Source organism: Glycine soja, chromosome 9 (genome assembly GCF_004193775.1).
Source record: "Glycine soja cultivar W05 chromosome 9, ASM419377v2, whole genome shotgun sequence".
Lineage (NCBI taxonomy): Eukaryota > Viridiplantae > Streptophyta > Magnoliopsida > Fabales > Fabaceae > Glycine > Glycine soja.
Window position 1 is genome coordinate 37,927,539 of NC_041010.1, and position 23,153 is coordinate 37,950,691.

General features: G+C 31.9%; 1 protein-coding gene and 2 pseudogenes across 2 annotated transcripts; all 3 read right to left on the bottom strand.

The window, feature by feature from the left end:
- Positions 1-5,772: 5,772 nt before the first annotated feature.
- Positions 5,773-8,190, bottom strand: LOC114425915 (annotated as a pseudogene).
- A 395-nt stretch (positions 8,191-8,585) lies between these two features.
- On the bottom strand, positions 8,586-10,815 carry LOC114425913 (annotated as a pseudogene). The gene is made up of 4 exons (XR_003669311.1): positions 10,484-10,815; positions 9,895-10,141; positions 9,603-9,782; positions 8,586-9,023 (listed from the first exon to the last, which is right to left on the bottom strand). The product of XR_003669311.1 is annotated as a methylecgonone reductase-like (transcript).
- Positions 10,816-20,206: 9,391 nt separating this feature from the next.
- On the bottom strand, positions 20,207-22,940 carry LOC114425914 (methylecgonone reductase-like). The gene is made up of 4 exons (XM_028392891.1): positions 22,404-22,940; positions 21,537-21,780; positions 20,824-21,003; positions 20,207-20,596 (listed from the first exon to the last, which is right to left on the bottom strand). The coding sequence occupies exons 1-4, from the start codon at positions 22,718-22,720 to the stop codon at positions 20,381-20,383; spliced, it is 957 nt and encodes a 318-aa protein (XP_028248692.1). The 5' UTR covers positions 22,721-22,940; the 3' UTR covers positions 20,207-20,380.
- Positions 22,941-23,153: the final 213 nt, after the last annotated feature.

The following is a 23,153-nucleotide window of genomic DNA, read 5'->3' on the forward strand; positions in this document are numbered from 1 at the left end:
TACTAATATATATATATATATATATATATATATATATATATATGTATATATACCTTTTTTTTTATATAAAGTAATATTTTATCAAGTTACAACTTCAATTTCTTAAAATTCATCAAGGATATAACTTGATAAGAAAAACTCTTAAGAAAAAGTGTGTTAATAAATTCTTGTAGAGTTTACCAATATATTGTTTTTAGAAGAAATATTTAGCAAATTATAACTTTGGTTTTCTTAAAGTACGCTTAAGATGTAATTTGTTAAAATATTTATTCTAAAAACAATTAGGTATGTTAGTAAATTTCTTTAAAAACAAATATATTAACACTAATCAATTATATATGGTTAAAATGAGTGAGATAACGTATACATGACTACAAAAGAATTTCTCTTAGAGAGGGAGAACATGACCACCTTCTTTTCAATACCATGATTGACATAAAATCATCAGATCAGAATGTTGGAAACCCGCTGTTGACTTGCAAAAACAGCCATCGAAATCCTAGTATTAGGCTTTTTTTACCATTCGGGTACAATCCCCCCACCCCCCTTAACATCTATTATGATTTATTATTATTTTTTTAATTGAAGTTGTACAATTGTTTACGATTTTAATGTAATTTTTTTTATTTACGACTTCAAAGTTATAGCACATGTGAGGACTTACCCCTTTTGGAAAATAATTTAAAAAACACTCCCATATGAAGAAAATGGAAAAAAATTACACCCGAATGATAAAAAAAAGCCTTAGTATTCTTGTAATAAGATGTGACACATATATTTTTCAATTTCTTCTCTCTATACTTTTGACTTAGTCCTCTCATCATTTTGATAGGCTAAATTTTATATTTTAATAGTGGGCATCACATTTTACACCTTATGACATATTTTCTGTTGAAATTCTAACAAAATCTTTGTTCAATTAAGCCATATGTATAGGAATGGCATCTCACAATCATGGGTTTTAACTTGTATGATAAGATTAAGGGTAAGCAATCATTTTTGTCCCTAAATATGTAATTTGTTAACAATTGTATCCCTGAAAGATGAAAATACAAAATTTAGTCTTCGAAAGTGTAAAAAGTGCGATAAATATATCTGATCGTTAACTTCCGTCCATCACCGTAATAAATTAGCCTACGTGACACAGAGGGATGAATTTGTCACTGAAATGATTGTCAACGTGACCATGCTGACTAGATTGAATGAAAATGATAGTAATATATCATTTTTGGACATAAATGTCAGTAATGCTTTGTTAGACAAAACATGTCAATATTTTTTATTGGAGGAAAATGCCATTAATTTGTTTTGGAGTTAAATGACAATACGTTCCATTGAACCAAAATATCAATAAGTTACCATTATTGAATGAAAATGTTAGTAATTTTTTATTGAACCTAAATATCAGTATATATCTATTGGACTAATTTGTTAAACCCAAATTTTTTTCCATTTAAGGATAAAATATAATTTTAAGGTAAATTTTCACCATTTTTTATCGTTATAAACATAACATTACAATAATCACTTAAAAAAAATATATTGACAAACATAATTTAAAACAAACATAATAATAACGATAATATTGATTATCAACCATAATTTGTTTGTCACAATAGAAATTATCTAAAATAAACATTATACCAGTTTACCAAAATAAACATTGTAAGAGTGTATCAATAATTACAAATTTTTCCAAATTATAATAATTAGTTCACAATCTACTATAAATAAAAGATAAATATATCACGTGATACCCTCTACCCCAATATACATATTTATATAATAACATACACGAAAATACGAAATTACATAAAATGGAATTTTATTCAATGAACATAACAAAGTTCACGTGAGTAAAAGGTTCACATTCACTTCACCATTACAAATAAAACTCGTTAGAAATATTTTCGACTCAAAACATCATGCATTTAAAACAAAAACTCATGTCCTAATGTCACATCCTATCAAAGCATTGTGTTTCATCGTCCTCTAGCATGAGGTTCTCCATAGCTACACACCTAACTATCTGCTCCCACGAACACAAGGTTCAAGATCATCACAGGATACAAACACAAATAGCACACAGGAAGTGAGTTATCACATTCTTAACTAATAGAGAGAAACAGAACAACACATATCATATAAATGAAATAACACTTACTTAAACACTTCATGTCATTCCACCACTTGTCATATGACATCACATCTCAACACTACCCGTTCCACACATTTTCACATCATTCACGTACTCAAGTATCAAAACACAATATCACTCAACCAATCACTATCGATCAATTCATAGACGTTATGCAATAAATGTATTAAGACTTAATCGTATATGCAATGTGGTACCATGTTAAGGTAAAACCTCATTGGGCGCCTATGAGTACATGACAAGACAGACCACACACTGGTAAGTTAGGTCACTGTCACTAGATAAAATCATAGGGAGACCAGTCAGGATCACGCTGTTTTGTGAAAATGCTCCAACCATGTGCGATCAACACAGGCTTAAAGGAACACTCAAACCAGGTGTATTTACCCCTAATGCCTAAACTCCAAAAAGTCCGTCAGCGCCTCTCCTTCCTGATTCAGGTTCATCCCAAAAAATATTTTAGCACACAGACTTTATCTATGAACTATACAAAACACACAACTCCTCAATTGTTCTCAAAATAATTTTATCTCGTCGTATTTGTGATTAAACTCGTCGGGTCCCTGCAGTGGTTCCCATCACAATACTCATTGCACATTAACTCGTCGCCCTTAAAGGGTCTTATAGTTGTGTGATTATATGATTCATAGCTCACAACTCAATGCACACAACATTTCAATGCACATATATATTACAAGTCAATACATACTCAATTTATCACATACACTCGGTCTTAATCACAATGGTATAATCCCAGAATAACATGTTATCACACTTAATGAATCATATACGCTTTACCTATGAACTATGCAATGCATACAACTACTCAATTATTTTCAAAATCATTTTAACTCATCGCACCTCAAAGTGATTCAACTCGTCGGGTTCCCACAGTGGATCCCATCACAATACTTATCGTGCAAAAGCTTGTCGCCCTTAAAGGATCTTATAATTGTGTGATTGGACAGTTCATAGCTCACAACTCAATATACACAACATCTCAATACACATGTATTTTACCATTCATCACAAGTTCAATTTGTCACTTACTCACAATTTGAATCACAATTTCATAATCTCAATCTAACAATTTATCATGTCAATCTAACAAATTTTGTCCAAAGTACAAACAATTTATACAAAAATGTTTCTCAAAACATGGGGAGTAAAACCTCTCAAACAATTTCATACAATCATATCAAAATCAATGAATCAAAATCATAGGTCAAAACTACGAAAACACCAAAAACACTCAATTTTATCAATCAATTCGCATCAGGACATCAATTGGTTCGTTAAACAAAACAATATCGTATTTATAATCATAAAGAAAAAATTATAATTCAATAAACATCCCAAAATAAATTTAATTTAATCCTCTAAGGATCTCTACACATGTTCATTCTAACCCCAACTGCGGTAAACTCATCCCTTACCTCTAAGCGGACTCATGTGTGTAGTCCGATAGTGATAGCGGTGTCTTTAGCAGTTCCCTAAGATTCCTCAAGTTTTTCCTCTGTTTGTTTGGCTAGGGTTTCCAAGCGTTAAAGAGAATAAAAAGAGATTGTAGTCTCCATTTCACTGTGTCAACGTACGAGACTAATTTCTATCTGCAAAAACATTATTTCACAAATTCCAACAGATGCTTTGAGTTCTATCTATACATTGAATTTTTTTTTTCAATTCTTTGTGCAGGAATTTGTCTTACAATAGGTTCAATGGTTCCATACCCGCATCTCTAAAGAATCAAAACATTGAACTTGAGTAAGTTGATTTTTTTTTCTCTTCTTTTTTCATAGCAAGCAGCTACAATTAATAGATGTATAATTCTTTTCTGGTTTTCATACTGATTATATGTACTGATTATATGTATTGCTGGAAAAACAGTGAGAACTATAATGCTTCTGCAGAGATGCTCTGTTGCCAATTTCCTTCTTGTTGCTTAAATTAAAATTGACAATTTTTTATACCAAATAATATGATCCCAGATTTATAATTTCTAACTGAACTTTGAAATTGTGGAATTAAAAAAATGTAATGATGTTTAGTTGTTAAATTAATGTGACGGCATAATAATTTTTCTGAAGATCAAGTTTAAAGTGTAAAGGTGCATTCTGTTGGATTTCTCTAATTTTCTTAAATTAAAGTGCATTGTTAGTAGTTTATAACTTTAATTTTATTAAAATATATTCATACTGTAACTTATTAAAATATTCTTTCTAAAAAAAATAGTAGCCATAGTATATAGCAAATCTCTTTAAAAGAGTGAGATAACATAAATGACTAGAAAAGAATATTTCTCTCAGAGAGGGAGATCACGACCACCATGTTTACAGTACCATGATTGACACATGATCATTAGATCAGAATGTTGGAAAGTAAAAATTTATTGTAATCCTTCTGTTGACTTGCAAAAACAGCTAACAAAACCGTAGCTTTCTCGTAATACGATGTGACATATAATTTGATCTTTATTTTTCAATTCCTTCTCTGTATTTCTGACTTAGTGGACTCATCATTTTGGTAGGCTAAGTTTTATTACTTTAGCAGGTGGGTTTTGATCAAGATTTTTGTTCAATTAAGCCATATTCTGCGTAACAGGTGGGTTTTGATCATGTAGTTAACTAGCTTGCGGTTTCTCACAATCATTTTGGTAGACCAAGGAATTCAGCCTGATGCGTACACATACACGATATACTTTTTTATCTGCAAATGTTAGTTTCGTTAATAGAGGGATCAAACCTGCAACCTTTTTTCTCTTCATTTCTTTCTTAACCATTCAATTTACCTTATATTTTTACTATACTTATTCATGGATTGTGAAAAGGTAGAAAACTTAATAATGGAAGAGAGGTTTTTGAGGATCTTTTGATTAAAGGCTATCATCTAAATGTATCCACGTATAATGTTACGATCAATGGGCTTTTGTAAAGAGGGTTTCTTTGGTGAAGCTTTAGCCATACTGTCGAAAATGAAAGATGGTGGTTGCATCCCTAATGTTGTAACTTATGAAATAATTATCTCAGCTCTTATAGAAAACAATGAGAATGACATGGGAAACAGACTTCATCGTGAAGAAATTACGAGAGGACTATTGTAAATGAGATTGGCTGCAAGTGCAACTTCTGCGAGCATTCTGGATTGAAGGTATCAAAGCCTCACAATTGTTGCATACACCTCAGTTTATTTGTGTGTTGGCTTATTAATGTATTGATAACTATATATTTATTCGTGTATGTGCTTAGTTAATAGGGGGAATTTGGAAGAGCTTATACAAAACTTGTAGGTTCGAAAGCTTATGACCTTGCTACGAAGTTTTTCAGCTTATTTTTATAAGTTCCAGAGTCAATTTTTTTTTTTTTTGCTGAATTCCAGAGTCAAGTTTATGAATAAGCTCTCATATAACAAACTTTGATTAAATAAGTATTCAACTAAGTTGTTTATCCAAATATATCTCCCATATTTTGGTCTTATTTTGTTGTTAATGATGTCAAAAGATATCATATGTACCTATAAACTGTCTTGGACATCTACAAGTATCATGAGTCAGAGTGTGTATGAATTTATAAGAACAAGGGAAGAATATACCCAAAATACAAAAATATAAAGTGATCTTTTATTTAAATGCCAGGACTTCCTTTTCTATTATCTCCTTCAGCTCAAATGTTTTGATAGTTAGATCCTACTCAATTACGTCTTGGCAAGTTAACAACACATGAACAGCATACCCCCAATAAGTTATTAATCAAATCTTATTCCTTTAAATGCATGGAGTTGGGTTGCATAAGTAAATATAGAGATACACATTTTGATGATATTTTGCTGCTACTAGTAATGATTTCAGGGGTCTCCATCCCAAAGCTCTTCCAAGGTCTTGTAAGGCCCATTTTCTGATACAAAACTTATTCCACGAAACATCCTACGTTGTGGAATCTGGCTGAATTTCTGTGATTCCTCCTGGCTCAGTTCCCAGTCAAATATGTCAAGGTTTTGTTTCATCCTCTCCTTGTTGAAGCTTTTCGCAATTGCAATTGCCCCTTGCTCATATATCCATCTTAGTGCAATCTGCATCACAATGGCATTGCCCGTTGTGAATATACTTATAGTTTTCTTTTGAACAATCAACTATAAAAAAATATAAGCTTAAATACATTTAAGGTCCCAGGGAAATGATTGAATTTTGTTCCAGGTCCCTAATAATTTTTTCCATTGTTTTGAGTCTCTGACATATTAAAACTTTTGTTTTGAGTCTTTGTTGTTCATAAATACTACTGTCATTCAAGTTGAAGTTATTGGATAGTGCTTTAGTGCTGCTGAAACTTGTTCTAAGTAGTCAAGATTGAGCATACACCTCAGTTTATTTTTATTGATTGGTAGAAATAAAAAAATGTTACACTTCAAATATGTACTTGGCTAAGGACATATGAAGAAAAAAAAGTAGAGACAAGAAGAGCTTATTCCCATTATATTTTGTTATAGATTTTGAACTTCATGGTAAAAAAAAGTAGAGTTGTAATGGATGATGGATTAAGACTGAGATAGTAAGAGCAACCTGAGCCATGCTCTTCTGTCGTTCACAAGCGATTTCCTTAAGGATTGGGCTCTCCATAACTGCATTTGTACCATGGACACTTTTGTAAGCTCCTAGTGGTGACCATGCACTCACATGAATTCCTTTCTGCTTGCAGAATTCTCTGAGTTTCCCCTGCTGCCATGCTGGGCTTATTTCCACCTAAAACCAATGGAAGGAATCAATACTGCCCCCAAGTGTGCCAAGTGTTTCATCTATTGAAAGATGAAATAACTAGAATTTTATTCACATTTAATTGTGAATGTACAAGAGATATATATAGAGTACAGAGGATAACAAACTCTATTATCTACTAAATATCTATAACATGAATTTAAATCTATTTATAACTTCAATTTAAATTAAAACAACTTACAACTAATTACTCTATCATATCAATTGTCTAACATCATCGCTGCGTAAATATCAATTCCCATGCAGTTGCTAAAACTTCATACCTGATTGACTGCAGGAGGGATGGTTGCATTTTCCACGAGCTGGGTGAGCTTTTTGATGCCGAAGTTGCTAACACCAATGGACTTGGCTAAGCCCAATCTGTAACACTCTTCCATAGCTTCCCATATTCCTTTCATGTCAAAGGAGGGAAGCACATTCTCCTTTAATATATTATGGTACCCTTTGGCTTCAGGTTTCATCCTCAGTGGCCAATGAATCAAATAGAGATCTACATACTCCAACCCCAACTTCCTAAACAGTTTTGAGGAAACTTACACTATTACATAGCATGCAACCAGAGAAACAAAGTGTAGAAGAGATAATATACAAAATAGGTATAATTACTCATTTGGTTCCTATGACTGCATGATCTTTACGTTTTAGTTCCTCACATTTAGAAACTACTTGGATTTAGTTTCTGCACATACAATAAAAAGTGTATGTGTAGGTACTAAAACGAACAGCTTTTAGGTGTAAGGGATAAAACATAAAAGATTGTGCTAATATAAGGATCAAATGAGTAATTAAACATAATATACTTTCTGCAGTGAGTCTTAAGAGTTGGAACAACAAGGTCAGGGTGAGCATCAGTGGTCCATAGCTTTGATGTGATGAATACTTTATCTCTGCTCTTTATAAGGCCTAGATCTAAGGCCTATGCCACAGCTTTGCCTAGAGACTCCTCACTTCCATACAGAGAAGCAGTATCAAAGTGTCTGTAGCCAACCTCAAAGGCAACAATAGGGATGGAGGTGAGAGCTTCATGTGGTGGAAGAGGAATTGATGCGGTTCCTAGGCCTATCACTGGCATCTTTTGCCCTGAGTTTAGTATCACTTCTGGGATTTTCTTTGCTTCCATATCTTCTGTTGGGTCTGATATGTGTTGAATGTTGTTAGTATATATGGAAGTGTTATCTGGTGCACAGTCAACTGTTTGTATCCACACGTTATGCTATGCCTTCGGAGAAAACTAGAAACATGGATTACGACCTGGAATTAGCCAAATTAACTGAATTTTCCTCCTTGGCATTTTTGTTTTGAGTCTTGGACACAACTTTTTTTTTTCTTTATTTATTTGGTTGATTCTTAGTAGGTCCAAACTTTTTTTTTGTTTGGCCAAGTTTTAAACAAAATCGGTTGATTTATAAAATATATTCATGAGCCCAATTCCAAGTTTTCAGAAACGTATATCTATGTATTTAACGGAAGGATAGTGTTTGTAGAAATATTGTGCATTAATTTTTTTCCTTCCTAAATTCAACAAATAACTAAGCAAAATCCATAAACATTTGCATAGAATGTTAGTGCAGTATGGTTGGTGGTGATGGTATGTATGCATTGATAACAGATATATATTTTTCATTTTTCCTTTGAATGGAAGAGGCACCACAACCTTACTCCTATGATAAAAATGCCACACTCTTATTCTACTCAAGGTCACAAGCAAGGGCACTTGTGAAATAAAACTAATTAAGGGCAGCTAGGTCCTTATATGAAGACTGAGCCAACCATAATGATAATAGTAGTACAAGACATCTTAATAACATGGAAATCAAATCTTGCTTATTTTCATAATTTTTATCCTAAAACATAGTTTGACCCTTGAAGAAATACTCAAACGTCTCCATCCCAAAGTTCTTCCAAGGTCTTGCAAGACCCATTTTCAGATAGCCACATGTCCCCCGTGTATTGCCTGCGCTGAGGAACCTGACTGATCCTCTCTAAATCTTCTTCACTCAGCTCAAAATCAAATATGTCCAGGTTCTGCTTCATCCTCTCCCTGTTAGTGCTTTTAGCCATGGCACTTGACCCTTGTTGGTACACCCATCTAAGTGCAACCTGAAATGACAGTGTCACCATGAATTAATAAAGCACACTTTCTGTTGGCTATTGGCATAAGTGATTTAAAAAATGAGTAAGACAAGAAGTCAAGAACCATTTTTTGTCAGTCTCTTGCTTACTTCATGTGTGGTTTTGATACAAACCAATTTGACCACTTCACAGTAAATGATAATGTTACTATTTACAAAAATGCTCCTGTGAAGTGTGTACATAGTGAAACTGTGAAAGGATTACTATTTTCTCAAAACTGCTAGCATCATACTCTCTTGATGTATTCTTTTGAACTCATTCTCTACTATGGACTGAAGTTTATGGGAAATTATATAATATTGTCAGTCCTACTACTTATTTAATCAGTCAAACTAATAATTTTATAGTTTTCAACAAGTTTCAATCAAAAGTGAAGAGTATTTTAAAAGGAGTGTATTGCTGGCACTTCTCTTTTTCTGTTGTAAGTGTTTGATTGCTTTTAAGTCATAAGCGTTGGCTTCTCTGTCTTCTCATTTTTTTCTAAGAATATGTGAATTTAAGTCACAGTTGATGAATAAGTTGCTCCATTTTATGCTGAAAATTTACCTGAGCTATGGTCTTCCCTTTTGCCTTTGCTATGTCTTGGAGGATTGGATTCTCCATGACAGCTCCAGAGCCCCAAAATATCTTATAAGCACCAAGAGCTGACCAAGCACTAACATGAATTCCTTTCTGCTTGCAGAACTCCCTGAGTTTTCCTTGCTGCCAAGATGGGTTCATTTCCACCTGAAAAAACAATAATTCAACATCATAACATGAGTACCAAGAAGTCCAAGACCATCATAATAACTATGTGCCAAACCAAATATACATCTCTGGAGTAATCAAATTATGGTACCTGATTGACTGCAGGAGGAAAGGTGGCTATTTCCAAGAGTTTGGTGAGTTTTTTGACACCATAATTGCATATGCCAATGGACTTTGCTAATCCCAACTTGTAACACTCTTCCATAGCTTTCCATGTCCCTTCTATATCAAAGGGCAGAAAATCTTCCTTGGTAAAAACAGTTGGATTTTAAAGATCATGTCTCAGCCTCACTGGCCAATGAATCAGATAAAGATCCACATACTGCGTCCCCAGCTTCCTAAACAACATTGTGTGGCACATAAAGTACTCAAACAACATTAGTAGTTATAGAAAAATAATAAAAGCAATTACAAAACTTAGATGTAGTTCTATTAGTGCTTTTGGCGCTGTTCTCCAATCAGAATTGGAGTTTCACTCAGGTAATCCGTGTAATAAAGGTTTCCATCAAATGTTAATGTGTATTACCGAGGTGAAACTCCTATTCAAGTTGTAGAACAACACTAAGCTTATATGAAACCGCATCTAAGTTTTGTCCACAAAATAAAATAAAATTAAAAAGTGAGCACAAACACAATATTAAGATCATTAGAAACAATGTGAGAATGGAGATTATATGTACTTTAATGTGGTCTTGAGAGCTGGGACAATAAGATCACGGCGTGCATCTGTGTTCCAAGGTTTTGAAGTGATGAAAACTTCATCTCTACTCTTTATTAGGCCTTTTTCTATGGCATTGGCCACGGCTAGGCCTATGGCTTCCTCTGTTCCATACACTGCAGCAGTGTCAAAATGACGGTAACCAACCTCAATGGCTTCAACATAGATTGAAGCAAGGGTCTCATTTGATGGACGATTCTCCACTGAAGTTCCCATGCCTATAACTGGCATTTTGTGTCCAGAATTCAGCAACACATGTGGGATTTTCTTTCCTGCCATCTTCTTTCTTTCTCCTTCTTTCTAACTTTGTCACAAATGTAACTGGAATGGGAGGTACTATCTCTTTTTAAGGGGTCATGTTTTGTCCTAAAGTGTATTTAATTTCAAAGGGATTGTGTATTATTGTGTTCATGATATATGGAGAAGGAAAAAAAGCATTATTTATAAGATTAAACTTTTTTTCAATTACTCATTTAATACTTATACTTGTAAAATCTTTACATTTCAGTCATTATATATTAATATCTCATTTTTCGTAAAATAAATTAAAAAATATTTTATTTAAAAATAAATAGAGTTTTAAAAAAATAATGAGGTTTTTATAATTAAATAAATAAGAAAAAATAATTTTATTTATTAAAATACTAGTTTTAAGGTAAATAAAATAAATATATGTCCTTAGAAAAAAAATATTTTATTTATTCATTTGATAGAGAGTAAAATAGAGTTTGTTTTTATAAAATGATAAAATAAAAAAATAGAGTAAAGAATAAACGCTGAGTATCCTAATTATAAATAGAGACATATTAGGTTAGTTTTCAAACTGACTCTATTATCTCTATCATTTCTCTCCTCTCAATTTCGTTTTTTCCTTCTTCCTTTTCCAAAACCCCCTCCTTTTTCACATACACCCAAACCTGTCTCAGTAAAACAAAGATCCCAGACTTAACTGTTGGATCGTCGTTAAATTTGAACACCAGGTTTGGAACTTATTTTCGCACATATCCATCGATGGGAGTTTCAAAATAATGTCTGTGGTGAGGGGAATGTCCCTTGCACATAACTCTTTGTTTTTTTCGTATACACCCAAACCTAACCAAGTAAAATTAAGATCTCAAACTCATTAACCGTTGGATCGTCATGAAATTCGGACACCAGGTTCAAAATGCATTTCCGCACATCTCCACCACTGGGATTTGCAGAGTAATGTCTGTGGAGGGAGAAATTCTCATTGCACGCAGATAATAAACTCGGTTTGAGTGCTCCTTTAAGCTTATATTGATTTCATATGATTGGAGCATTCTCGCAAAACAAAGTGACCCTAACTGGTCACCTTATGATTTTACTTAGTGAGGGTGATCTGACATATCCATTGTGTGGTGTGTCTTGTTATGTACTCCTAAGCGCACCAATGTGGTTTTTCACTGACATGGTACCACATTACATATAGGTTTGAGTCTTAGTATAATTGTTGCATAACGCTTGTGAATTATTTATTATGAAATTGATCAATATTGTTACGTTTTGAATCGAGTGTGATTCATGTGTAATGTGATTAGTAATTGAAAAATTAGCTTTAAAATGATAAAGTGGTGAAGTGACGTGAATTGTATTAAGTTCAATTATGTGATAAATATTTTTATAATATATTTTGCTTATGCATTTGTTTATCCGTACTTTAGTTAGGAATATGATAGTTCACTCTTTGTGTGTTGTTTGTATTTGGATCTTGTGAAGATCTCAAACTTTGTGTTCGTGGAAGCAGATAGTTAGGTGGATAGTTATGGAGAACCTCATGCTAAAGGACGTTGAAACACGATACTATGATAAGATGTGACATTGAGGCATGAGCTTTTGTTTTAAATGCATGATGTTTTGAGCCGAAAATATTTTTAACAAGTTTTATTTGTAATAGTGAAGTGAATGTGAACCTTTTACCCACGTGAACTCTTTTATATTCATGGAATAAAATTTCATTTTATGTAATTCCATATTTTCATATATTTTATTATATAAATATGTATATCGGGACAAATAATACTCATTTTATTTTTTACACATGCATTTTTTAATCTATTTTAATATGTATAATCTAAAATTTTAACTAAAACGAATTAAGAAGTGTATGAATAAAGATTAAGGATGTGTTTGGTTTGGCGTTTGACCATCCAAACTAGAGTTCATCTCTCAAAAAGTTATATTTGCATGTTTGACAAATCATTTTCACAGTTGAATTGACCGTAACTTTCTTTCAAATTTAGTTTGAGTCCAAAGCTACTATTCTCTTGTTTTTCAGTTGAGCGGAAAAAGTTTTAAACTTAAATGAAGTTGCATTAAACCTACATTTAACAAAACTTAAGTTATAAAGTTGAGTTCAATTAGATTCCATTTTTTCAACTGAAATTCAAACACACACTAAATGGAGTTAAAATGCATCCAAATATACTATGAAAGAAAAGATATATTGAACCATGATAAATTATTTTTGTGTGTGTTAATTTTGGTTCCCACAATGGAACCAACCCCAAACCAAACATACAAGAAGCATGCTGGATAGGTGGTACTAGTGTGAGAGTGTTGAGGTATCTTTCTAATTATGTAAGGGCAGTATTTATAATGTAAGAGAAGGTGATAATGTAAGAGGGTGTGTGATGTAACATCCTATTTTTTGTAAAATAAATTAAAAAAGATTTTATTTAAAAATAAATAGAGTTTTAGAAAAATAATGAGATTTTTGTAATTAAATAAATATGGAGAAATAATTTTATTAATTAAAATAATATTTTTAAGGTAAATAAAATAAATGTGTTTTTTTAGGAAATGAAAAAAATGTTTTATTTATTCTTTTGATAAATAGTAAGATAGAGTTTCTTTTTATAAAATAAATAAAAATAGAGTAAATAATAGGCTGAGAGTACCTTAGCTATAAATAGATACATATTAAGTTAGTTTTTACATTTACGGTATGTCTTTACGCTCTCTCTTCTCTCAACTTCGTTTTTCCTCCCCTTCTCCTAAAACTCTTTCCTTTTCCCATACACTCAAACATATCTGAGTAAAACTACGATCTCGGACTTGTAAAATTTGAAAACCAGGTTTAGAATTCATTTTCGCACATCCCCACCGTTGGGATTTGTGAAATAATGCCTATAGTAAGAGAAATGTCCCTCACACGGAGACAGTGAAATGGAGGCTCCAATCTCTTCTCCTTATCTCTAACACTTGAAAATCCTAGCAGAACAACCAGAGGAAAAGCTTGAGGAATCTTATGGAACCTATAGAGACATCACTATCACTACCACTACCAGACTATACACGTGAGCCCCCTTAGAGGTAAGAGATGAGTTTATCGTAATTGGAGTTAGAATAAATATATGTATGGATCCTTATACGATTAAATTGAGATTTATTTTAGGAGGTTTACTGTATTGTGATTCTTCCTTTTGGATTATAATTATGAGATTGTTGTGTTTGACGAGTCAATTGATATCCTGATGTGAATTGGTTGATAAAATTGAGTGCTCTTGGTGTTTTCATGTTTTTTACCTATGATTTTGATTCCTTTGATTTTCATATGATTATGTGAAATTGTTGGAGGAGTTTAATCATATGAACATAACATATTAATATTATTATTGTGTGACATGTATATAATGCATGAGGCATGATAACATGTTGTCTTGGGATTATGGAATTATGATAAACTATGTGTAAGTGACAAGTGGAGTATGTGTTAAACTGTGAGATCACACATGTGTATTGAGATGTTGTGTGCATTGAGTTGTGAGCTATGAACCATATAATCACATGACTATAAGACCTTTTAAGAGTGACGAGTTAATGCGCGATGAGTATCGTGATGAAATCCATTGTGGGAACTCGACGAGTTTAATCACTTTGAGGCACGACGAGTTAAAATTATTTTTAGACCAATTGAGGAGTCGTGTGTTTTATACAGTTCATAGATAGAGTCTGCGTGCTAAAGTATTTTTTAAGTTGGACCTGAATTAGGAGGGAAAGACCCTAACTGACTCTTCGGAGTGTAAGCCTTGGGGTAAATACACTTGGTTTGAATGTTCCTTGAAACTTATGTTGATTACATATGGTTGGAGCGTTCTCGTAAAATAGAGCGAGCCTGACTAGTCTCCCTATGATTTCACCTAGTGAGAGTGACTTGACGAAGTTTTTGTATTGATTGATATTGATTGGTTGAGTGATATTATGTTTTGATCCTTAAGTACGTGAATGATGTGAAAATGTGTTAGACGTGTAGTGTTGAGATGTGATGTTACGCGGTAAGTGATGGAATGACATGAGTTGTGTTAAAGTAAGTTGTATTTCATTTATATAATATGTATATCTATGTTGTCTCGTTTTTCTCTATTAGTTAGGAATGTGATAATTCACTCCTTGTCTATTATTTGTGTTTGAATTTTGTGATGATGTCAAATTTTGTGTTTGTGAGAGTAGATGGTTAGGTGCATGACTATGGAGAACCTCATGCTAGAGGATGTTGGAACACAATGCTCCGATAGGGTGTGACATTTGGACATGGAGTTCTATATTAATTGCATGAAGTTCTGGGCATGTAATTTTTATCATTTTGTTTCACATGCTGAGTCTTTAGTTCATTCTTTGAAGTTTTGGACGAGCTTGTTTTGAGCAGGAGATGTTTTGAATAAGTTTTATTTAGTAACAGTGAATTGAATGTGACCTTTTTACCCACGTGAATTTGTTTAAGTGATTTGAATAAAATTGATTTAATTAAATTCCAGATTTTTATATGTTTTTCTTAAGTATATGTATGTCAGGGTAGATGGTGTAAAAACATAAAATACGGAATCTAATTAAATCAATTTTATTCAATAAAATCGTATGTAAATGCACGTGGGTAAAAGGTCCACATTCACTTCATTGTTATCAAATAAAACTTCTCAGAAACATTTTCGGTTCAAAACAAGATTGTTTAAGTTTATAAAAGAACTTAAGTTAAGTAGCACAATAAAATAAAGTAAAATGACATGTTTGAAACATCATTTAATTAAAACAGAAATTCATGTCCCAATGTCACATCCTATCAGAGCATTATGTCCCGACGTCTTCCAGCTTGAAGTTCCTTAAAGCAATCCACCTAGTCATTTGCTCCCATGAACATAAGGTTCGAGATCATCACAAGATTCAAACACAAATAACACATAGGGAGTGAATTATCACATTCTTAAATAGGTAGAGATAAAAGAAGACACACGTATATAATATAAGTATAACAAGCTCAACTTAGCACAATTTACATCATTTTACCACTCATTGCATAACATTACTTGTCCAAAGGATTTAATCACAAAATCACATTTCACACTTTCACATTAATCACTTGTGTAGAACAACAAATCTCAAGTACAACACAACATCTCACACTCACACAATTCATTACCCACCATCACGTAACAAGTCACAATGATCATTACACATGTGTTATGCAACAGATACACTAAGACTTAATCCTTTATTCAATGTGGTACCATGTCAATGAAAAATAACACCAGGGTGCCTAGGAGTACATAACAAGACACGCCACACAAAGGGTATGTAAGGTCATTCTTACTAAGTGAAATCATAAGGTGACCAGTCAGGATCACTATTTTTTGTGAGAATGCTCCAACTATATGAGATCAACATAAGCTTAAAGGAAAACTCAAACCGAGTGTATTTACCCATAAGGCCTAGACTCTAAAGAATCCGTTAGGGCCTCACCTTCCTGATTCAGGGTCAACCCCTAAAACAACTTTCGCATGCAGATACTGCTCATTGTGAATGTATGAATACAGGTTTTTGATGATGCCAAAGTATAATCAAACAAGATTGCTTCAAGAAACATTCAAGGTTAAACAAACAGAGATTGCTTCAAGATTAAATCAAGACCAAGAAAACAAAGATCAAGAAGAAAGCTCAGTCTTAGTCTATCTTTGTTAAAAGAGTCTCTTAGTGATTGCAAAGGTTTGGCCTCATAACATAGTTTTTAAATTGATTATAAAAAGGTTTTAGAATATTTTTAACATTTTCTGAAAAAAAAACATTTTTTCACTGGTAATCGATTACCAAAAGTAAAATTGTTTTAAAAAGCTTTATCAGAAAGTTTAAAATTTGAAATTTGAAAAATTTAAAATTTAAAATTTGAAATTTGAAAAATTTAAAATTTAAAATTTGAAATTTAAAAATTTCAGAAAAACTCCTTAAAAAGACATATCTCTTCAAATCATTTTGAAAAGGCATGATGAGCCTATATATATGTGTCTAACTTAAAAAAAAAAAGATATTCTAAGAGAATTTAATTCTCAAATGCTCTCTCAACAACTATTGGTCAAATACTTGCAAATTTATTGAGAATTCACCTAGGAACTTCAATTTGTATCATCTACTCTAAAGGAGATAAATCTTTCTATTCATCTCTTAAACTCAGTTGTAATCAAGAGATTGATTGTCTCTTGGATTGTGAGAATATTGAACACAAGGGTGAGGGATCCCAATGTGTGTTCAAAGTCTGTAAACAGAGATAGTGAAAAATTTCAAGTGGGTTGCTTGAGGACTGGACGTAGGCATGAGAAGTGGTCGAACCAGTATAAATCAAGTTTGCAATTCTCTCTTCCCTTATCTTATTTATTTTATTGCAATCAATTTTGTCTTGCATGTTCAAAGAACATTATTAAATTGATTGTTGTTTTTTCTTCTGCATTCTGAGCCTATCATTTAAAAGGGGTTAAAAGTTTGTTAGTTGAAAATTTTGTAAGACTTAATTTACCCCTTCTTAAGTTATTGAGACCACTTGTCCAACACTCATGAATTATACAATACTCACGGCCTCATACTTATTTTCAAACACATTTAACACAATGCTCTACAATTTAACACCTCGGGTTCTTAACTTGGAACCCTACAGTTTTCTTTTAACACATCACACATTGCACTACAATTTAGCACCTGATGTTCCTAACTTGAAACCATACACTTTCTTTTTAATACATCGTGCATTGCGCTATAATTTAACACCTTAAGTTCCTAACTTGGAACCCTATACTTTCTTTTTAACACCTCGGGCATAAACACTTTTCTCAAGGTAAACACCAGTCGGGTAATTGTATAATTCACATATCAAAACACAAGTAATATCACATTAAGTATTAACCACGCACTTATTCACAACCATATCCCATGTTCACAATTTAACACGTCACAATCCATCATCACATGTTCACGTGTATCTCACAAATTAATACATGTTCAACTTGCCACTTATACTCAATCTCAACCACAATTCATAGTATACAAATAATATTACATATATAAACACATACTATATAAATAACTAAACACACAGATATTCTAATCATGAATTTACAAAGTGAAATATAATCAAACAAAACTACAACATGGATTCACTAAAATTTTTGAAGAATCTTATAGTTAAATAGACTTTGGCCAATTTTAAAGAATAACAATATGAAACAACATATAAACTCATACTAAATATTAAAACTAAAACAATAATCGAAAATGTCGTTCTGTTAGCTTATTCTAATTCCAAATTATAATTTTAATTCCAAACTATATATAAAAAACCCTAAAAAGCATGAAAAGGAGAAAAATACAAAATCAATATCTCACTCCCTTTTATGATAAATCTCTCTTTACTTAATTTTATCAATTCATGCTAATTAGAAAAAACTTAATTTATAGGTTTCACACTCAACACAAGAACATATCAATTTCACAACAATTTCGCATTGGGACATCAATTGATATGCCAAACACAACCAATTCACGAATAAAAGAATAAGAACATAATTGAAATTCATAAAACAATCCAAAAATAGTCCAAAATTTATCCTCAAGGGATCCCTATACATATTCATTCAAATCCTCAAGCGTGAGTAACTCAACTCTTATCTCTAAGCGAGTTGACATGTGTAGTCCAACATCGATAGCGGCGTCTCTAGCTTTTCCTCTAGTTGCTCTACTACGTTTCCAAGCGTTAGAGAAAAGGAGAAGAGATTGAAATCTCAATTTCACTCTCTCCGAGGGACTTTTCTCTCTCTACACACATTATTTTGCAAAGTCCAATGGTAGGAATGTGCAAAAATGAGTTCTGAAGGTGGTGTCCAAATTTTAGGACGATCCAATGGTTAACGAATCCAAAATCGTAGTTTTACTAGAATAAATTTGGGTGTATGCAGGAAAAAGAAGGTTATGAGAGAGAAAGAATGGAGAACGAAGTTGAGAGATAGAAAATGTAGAAATGTATTGTAAATATGAAAACTGATATAATAGTCTCTATTTATAAATAGGATACTTTGAGCTTATTATTTAATCTATTCTATTATTTCATAAAAAAGCTCTATTTTACTCTTTCATTAAATAAATAATCAATTAAAATATTTATTTATTTTCTAAAACATCATTTTATTATATTTATTTTTTAATACTATCACATCCTTATTTTAATTAATAAAAATTATTTTTTCTCATTTATTTAATTCATAAAAACTTTAAATAATTCTTTTTAATTTTAAAAAAATGAAATGTTATTGTGTATCCACGATTTGCCCACTCACGGGGATGTTCTGTGACGTGCCAACTCCTTGGGGTATTTGATTTGGAATTCTAGGCCCACATTTTAGGCAATGTTGCATGTGACTCGAATGTCACTATTGATTGATCTTTTCTTCTCTTTTGACATAGGAAGTCACTGTCGATCAGAGACCAAAATTATTGTGTACTTCAAAATTAAGAAACCACTCTTGTTCTGCCACGACTTAAAATGGTGCTAGCTAGCATATAAAGATATCTTATGGTTACACACGTTTGGGTGAGACAAGAGGAAGAAAGACAAAGAGAGGCATATGCAAACAATAATAAGAAATGAAATGCTGCAGAGCAGGTGCCACGTAGACAGAAGAATCAAAATGATGGCAACGGTTGACAAATGTGTCGGTTATGTTACGGTTAATATCTATAAATAAGATTTAAAGTCCAAATAAACTATATAATAGGACAATTTCATTTTATTTCATAAATTTAAGGATCTTATCGGCAAGAAAGTTAGGCTGTGTAATTTTCTTACCACAGGTCATTTTTTTTTCTTGAAAAGCAATCTCATTGGAGATACTTTTGAATACTATTAAATTGGATATCTCTTTTAATTAAAAAATTTCTTGCTTTTAAAAAAAATCTGTTTATAACATATAAATAGATAAAAAGAACGGACTTGTTACAATTTATGCTCTTGAATTTCTTATAAAAACTATTATTTAAAGACTAAATAGCGTACGTGTTGATAAAATATTTTTTTTTACATTGTTATCTAATAAAAAATTAACATACCCAATATGTTAATTTTTTTTATAATAATTACTCTAAAAATCATAATTAGTTATTATATATTATAATTGATTAATATTATAACAACTAAGTTATTATCCAACAAACTTAAATTTGAATTTTTTAAAGGATGAGATCAATTCAAAATTACTTTTTATGTTTTTTATTTATTTAAAGAAATGTTAAAATGTATTTTTTTATATTTTAGTAAATGTATTTATTTTGAATTTTTTTTATTAGAACATACAAAATTCAACATGTCTAATTCAACATCGTCCCGATAAAATCGAATATTATCTAGAAATATATCAAAGGTATAAATAATCGGACTTTATTCGGAAAATATATGGAGATTAAACTCTTATTTGAAACCCTGTTTTCTAAAAGTAAACATCTTAAAAGAGCCGATACACATAGTTTTGCCCTTTAATTTGTGGATGAGGAGCAGGAGCATAAACAGTATTGTACTGAAATTCAAGTCCACTCAATCCCAAAAATCTTGTGGAGTTTTGTAAGGTCCAAATTCATTGACAAAACGCTCACCACTGAAACCCCTATGTTGTGGTATTTGTTTAATCTTCTCCGAATCAGTCTCACTTAGCTCCCAGTCAAATAGTTTAAGATTTTCCTTCATTCTCTCACTGTTGAAGCTCTTCACTATTGGAGTAGCACCTTGCTCTATTATCCATCTCAATGCAACCTGCAATAGCATATAATGAGTTCCACATGGATAAGAGTTACAAAGTTGACCTCATGATACTAAAAAGAGAAAGTAAGAAGAAAAAAAATTGTGAGTTTGATTCTCTCGACTAACAATTAATAATTAATATTTACTTAATAAGAAAAAGTTCACATGGATGAAAAAATAATCTATATATTAAAATAAAACATGTTGTATGCATGATCTTCTATATATGTTTAATTCACCTGTGCCACAGTCTTGCCCGTTTTGATTGCAATGTCCTTTAGAATTGGACTGTCCATAACAGCAAGGGAACCCCACACAGCTCCATTAGCTCCCAGAGGGCTCCATGCACTCACGTGAATTCCTTTCTCTTTGCAGAATTTTCTCAGATTTTCCTGTTGCCATGCTGCGTTCATTTCCACCTGCAAAGGACGCATTTTACGGAATAACACTATACTTAAAGCCTCAATTTCATACTTAAACTAGTTAATTTCTTTAACTGTTGATGAAATAGAATAGAGTTAAATTAATAACATCAAGTTATATATATATGTAACAAAGGGGAAACATCAGTGCATTTGCTTGTAATTTAATTTTACTACTCAATACATAATCATGACAATAATTCAAAACCTTGTGCAATGTTTGAAAATAAAAGGATGGGATATATATATATACTTATTCTTTTTTAATGAATTGTTTTTTTGGTAAATTTTGTAGAACAAAATCAAGAAAATGGGGCTTTTTAAAGGTGCCCAGTAACAAATGGACCTTTTCCCTAAAGCCCAGTTGCCTCTTTCTCAAAAGGACATTTACGAGACTACACATTTGTTACCGACTAAGAAAATGACACAACACATATGTCCATGCTAATGTTAATTATTTAAGCAAACGAAATGTGGAAGTTTTATTTTATTTTTCTAATTGATCAATGTTCCTAGTAACATAAGAATACCTGGACAAGAGCAGGAGGAACACGTGCATTTTGTAGAATTTCTGAAAGCTTTTTCACCCCAAAATTACTCACACCAATGGACTTGGCCAAGCCCAACTTGGAGCATCGTTCCATGTCTTCCCATGTCCCTTTCATGTCCAAAGGAAGAATCTCTCCTTTGCTGTACTTGGTCCCTTTAACTCCCTGCCTTAGCCTCACTGGAAAATGAATTAGGTAAAGATCCACATACTCAAGGCCCAACCTCCTATGAAAATGTAACCTTCAAATAATTAGACTTTTAGACAAAGGATGAAACTTGCATAAAACAAATAAACATTTTATTTTATTCTTCAATCAAAATTAAAATTTTGTTTAATAATTCTTAGAATTTAAGTTGAAGTCTAGCCAATTCCAAAACTTAAACCAAAAGAATTGTTCCTTACTTTTATATATATATATATATATATATATATATATATATATATATATATATATATATTATTTTAGTCATATTACTAGTGTTAGTTTGAAATCTACAACACATCTCCTTTATGCCAAGAATTGAGCATATACCGTGTAAAATTTATAAAACAAGTGTAATCCAATAACAAATGACATGCATGATGAATTCAACAATAATTGTCAGAATAAATCAATACCAATAATTTCAATCTGAATTTAACACTCAATCCCGAAAGTTAAATCTTGAAGAGAGATTGTTTCCCTATCCCAACTTATACACTATTTTTTTTTACTATATACATTATTTTGATCATATAATTAATCATTATTAATAATAATTATATGATCAAAAAATATAATGAACCAATGTATCGAATTTAAGAAAAACAAAATTGTAACAATCAAATAAATGGGTAATAGAATTACTGTAATGAACTCTCGAGTGCTGGGAGCACAAGGCCAGGATGAGCATCAGTGCACCATAATTTGGTGGTGACAAAAAGCTCATTACGACTTTTAATAAGACCTTGGTCTAGTGCTAGTGCAATTGCTTGGCCAAGAGGTTCCTCGGAACCATAATAAGCAGCAGTGTCAAAATGCCTGTAGCCAGATTTGATGGCTTCAATGAATGCAGGGATGAGCACATGATGGGGTGGTAAGGGCACAGTTCCTGTGCCAAAACCCAATGTAGGCATCTTGTGGCCTGAGTTTAGTTCCACTTCTTGGATTGCCTTTGGTTCCATTGCTTCTATGAATTGGCATCAAAGGGACAACTTCAAAAGTTAATTTATGGGAGAATTGCTCAAATCATATGAAGAATATTTTATATATATATATGAGTTAATTACAACACAGTCTCTAAAATTGGACATCTACAAATGGCACAATATTAATATTGGATACACTCTTGTATGATATTACCATATTAGAAATGAATTGGACCCAATTTGCTCTAAAAAGTTAGCTTTAAGAAGGAAACAGATAACTCAATCTTAAAAAATGAGATATCTTAACACTAATTTATTAAATACAACAAAAAAAAAAGTCTCATCTCATTAAATATATGTATTTTGTGTATGTAATAAAAGTTCGTGCGTGACGGAGTTAGTTTTCAATGTTTTTTTTTTTTTTACAATTAGTTTTTAATGTTTTGCTGTTTGTTTTCCTTTCTTTTCA

Bases quoted from the DNA above. Each gene is read 5' to 3' on its own strand.
- LOC114425914 (XM_028392891.1), bottom strand. From the start codon at position 22,720: ATGGAACCAAAGGCAATCCAAGAAGTGGAACTAAACTCAGGCCACAAG. The intron at 21,781-22,403 runs GTAATTCTATTA...ACATTTTCATAG, and splicing joins GCACTCGAGAGTTCATTACA to GAGGTTGGGCCTTGAGTATG. The intron at 20,597-20,823 runs GTGAATTAAACA...ATGCTATTGCAG, and splicing joins CGGGCAAGACTGTGGCACAG to GTTGCATTGAGATGGATAAT.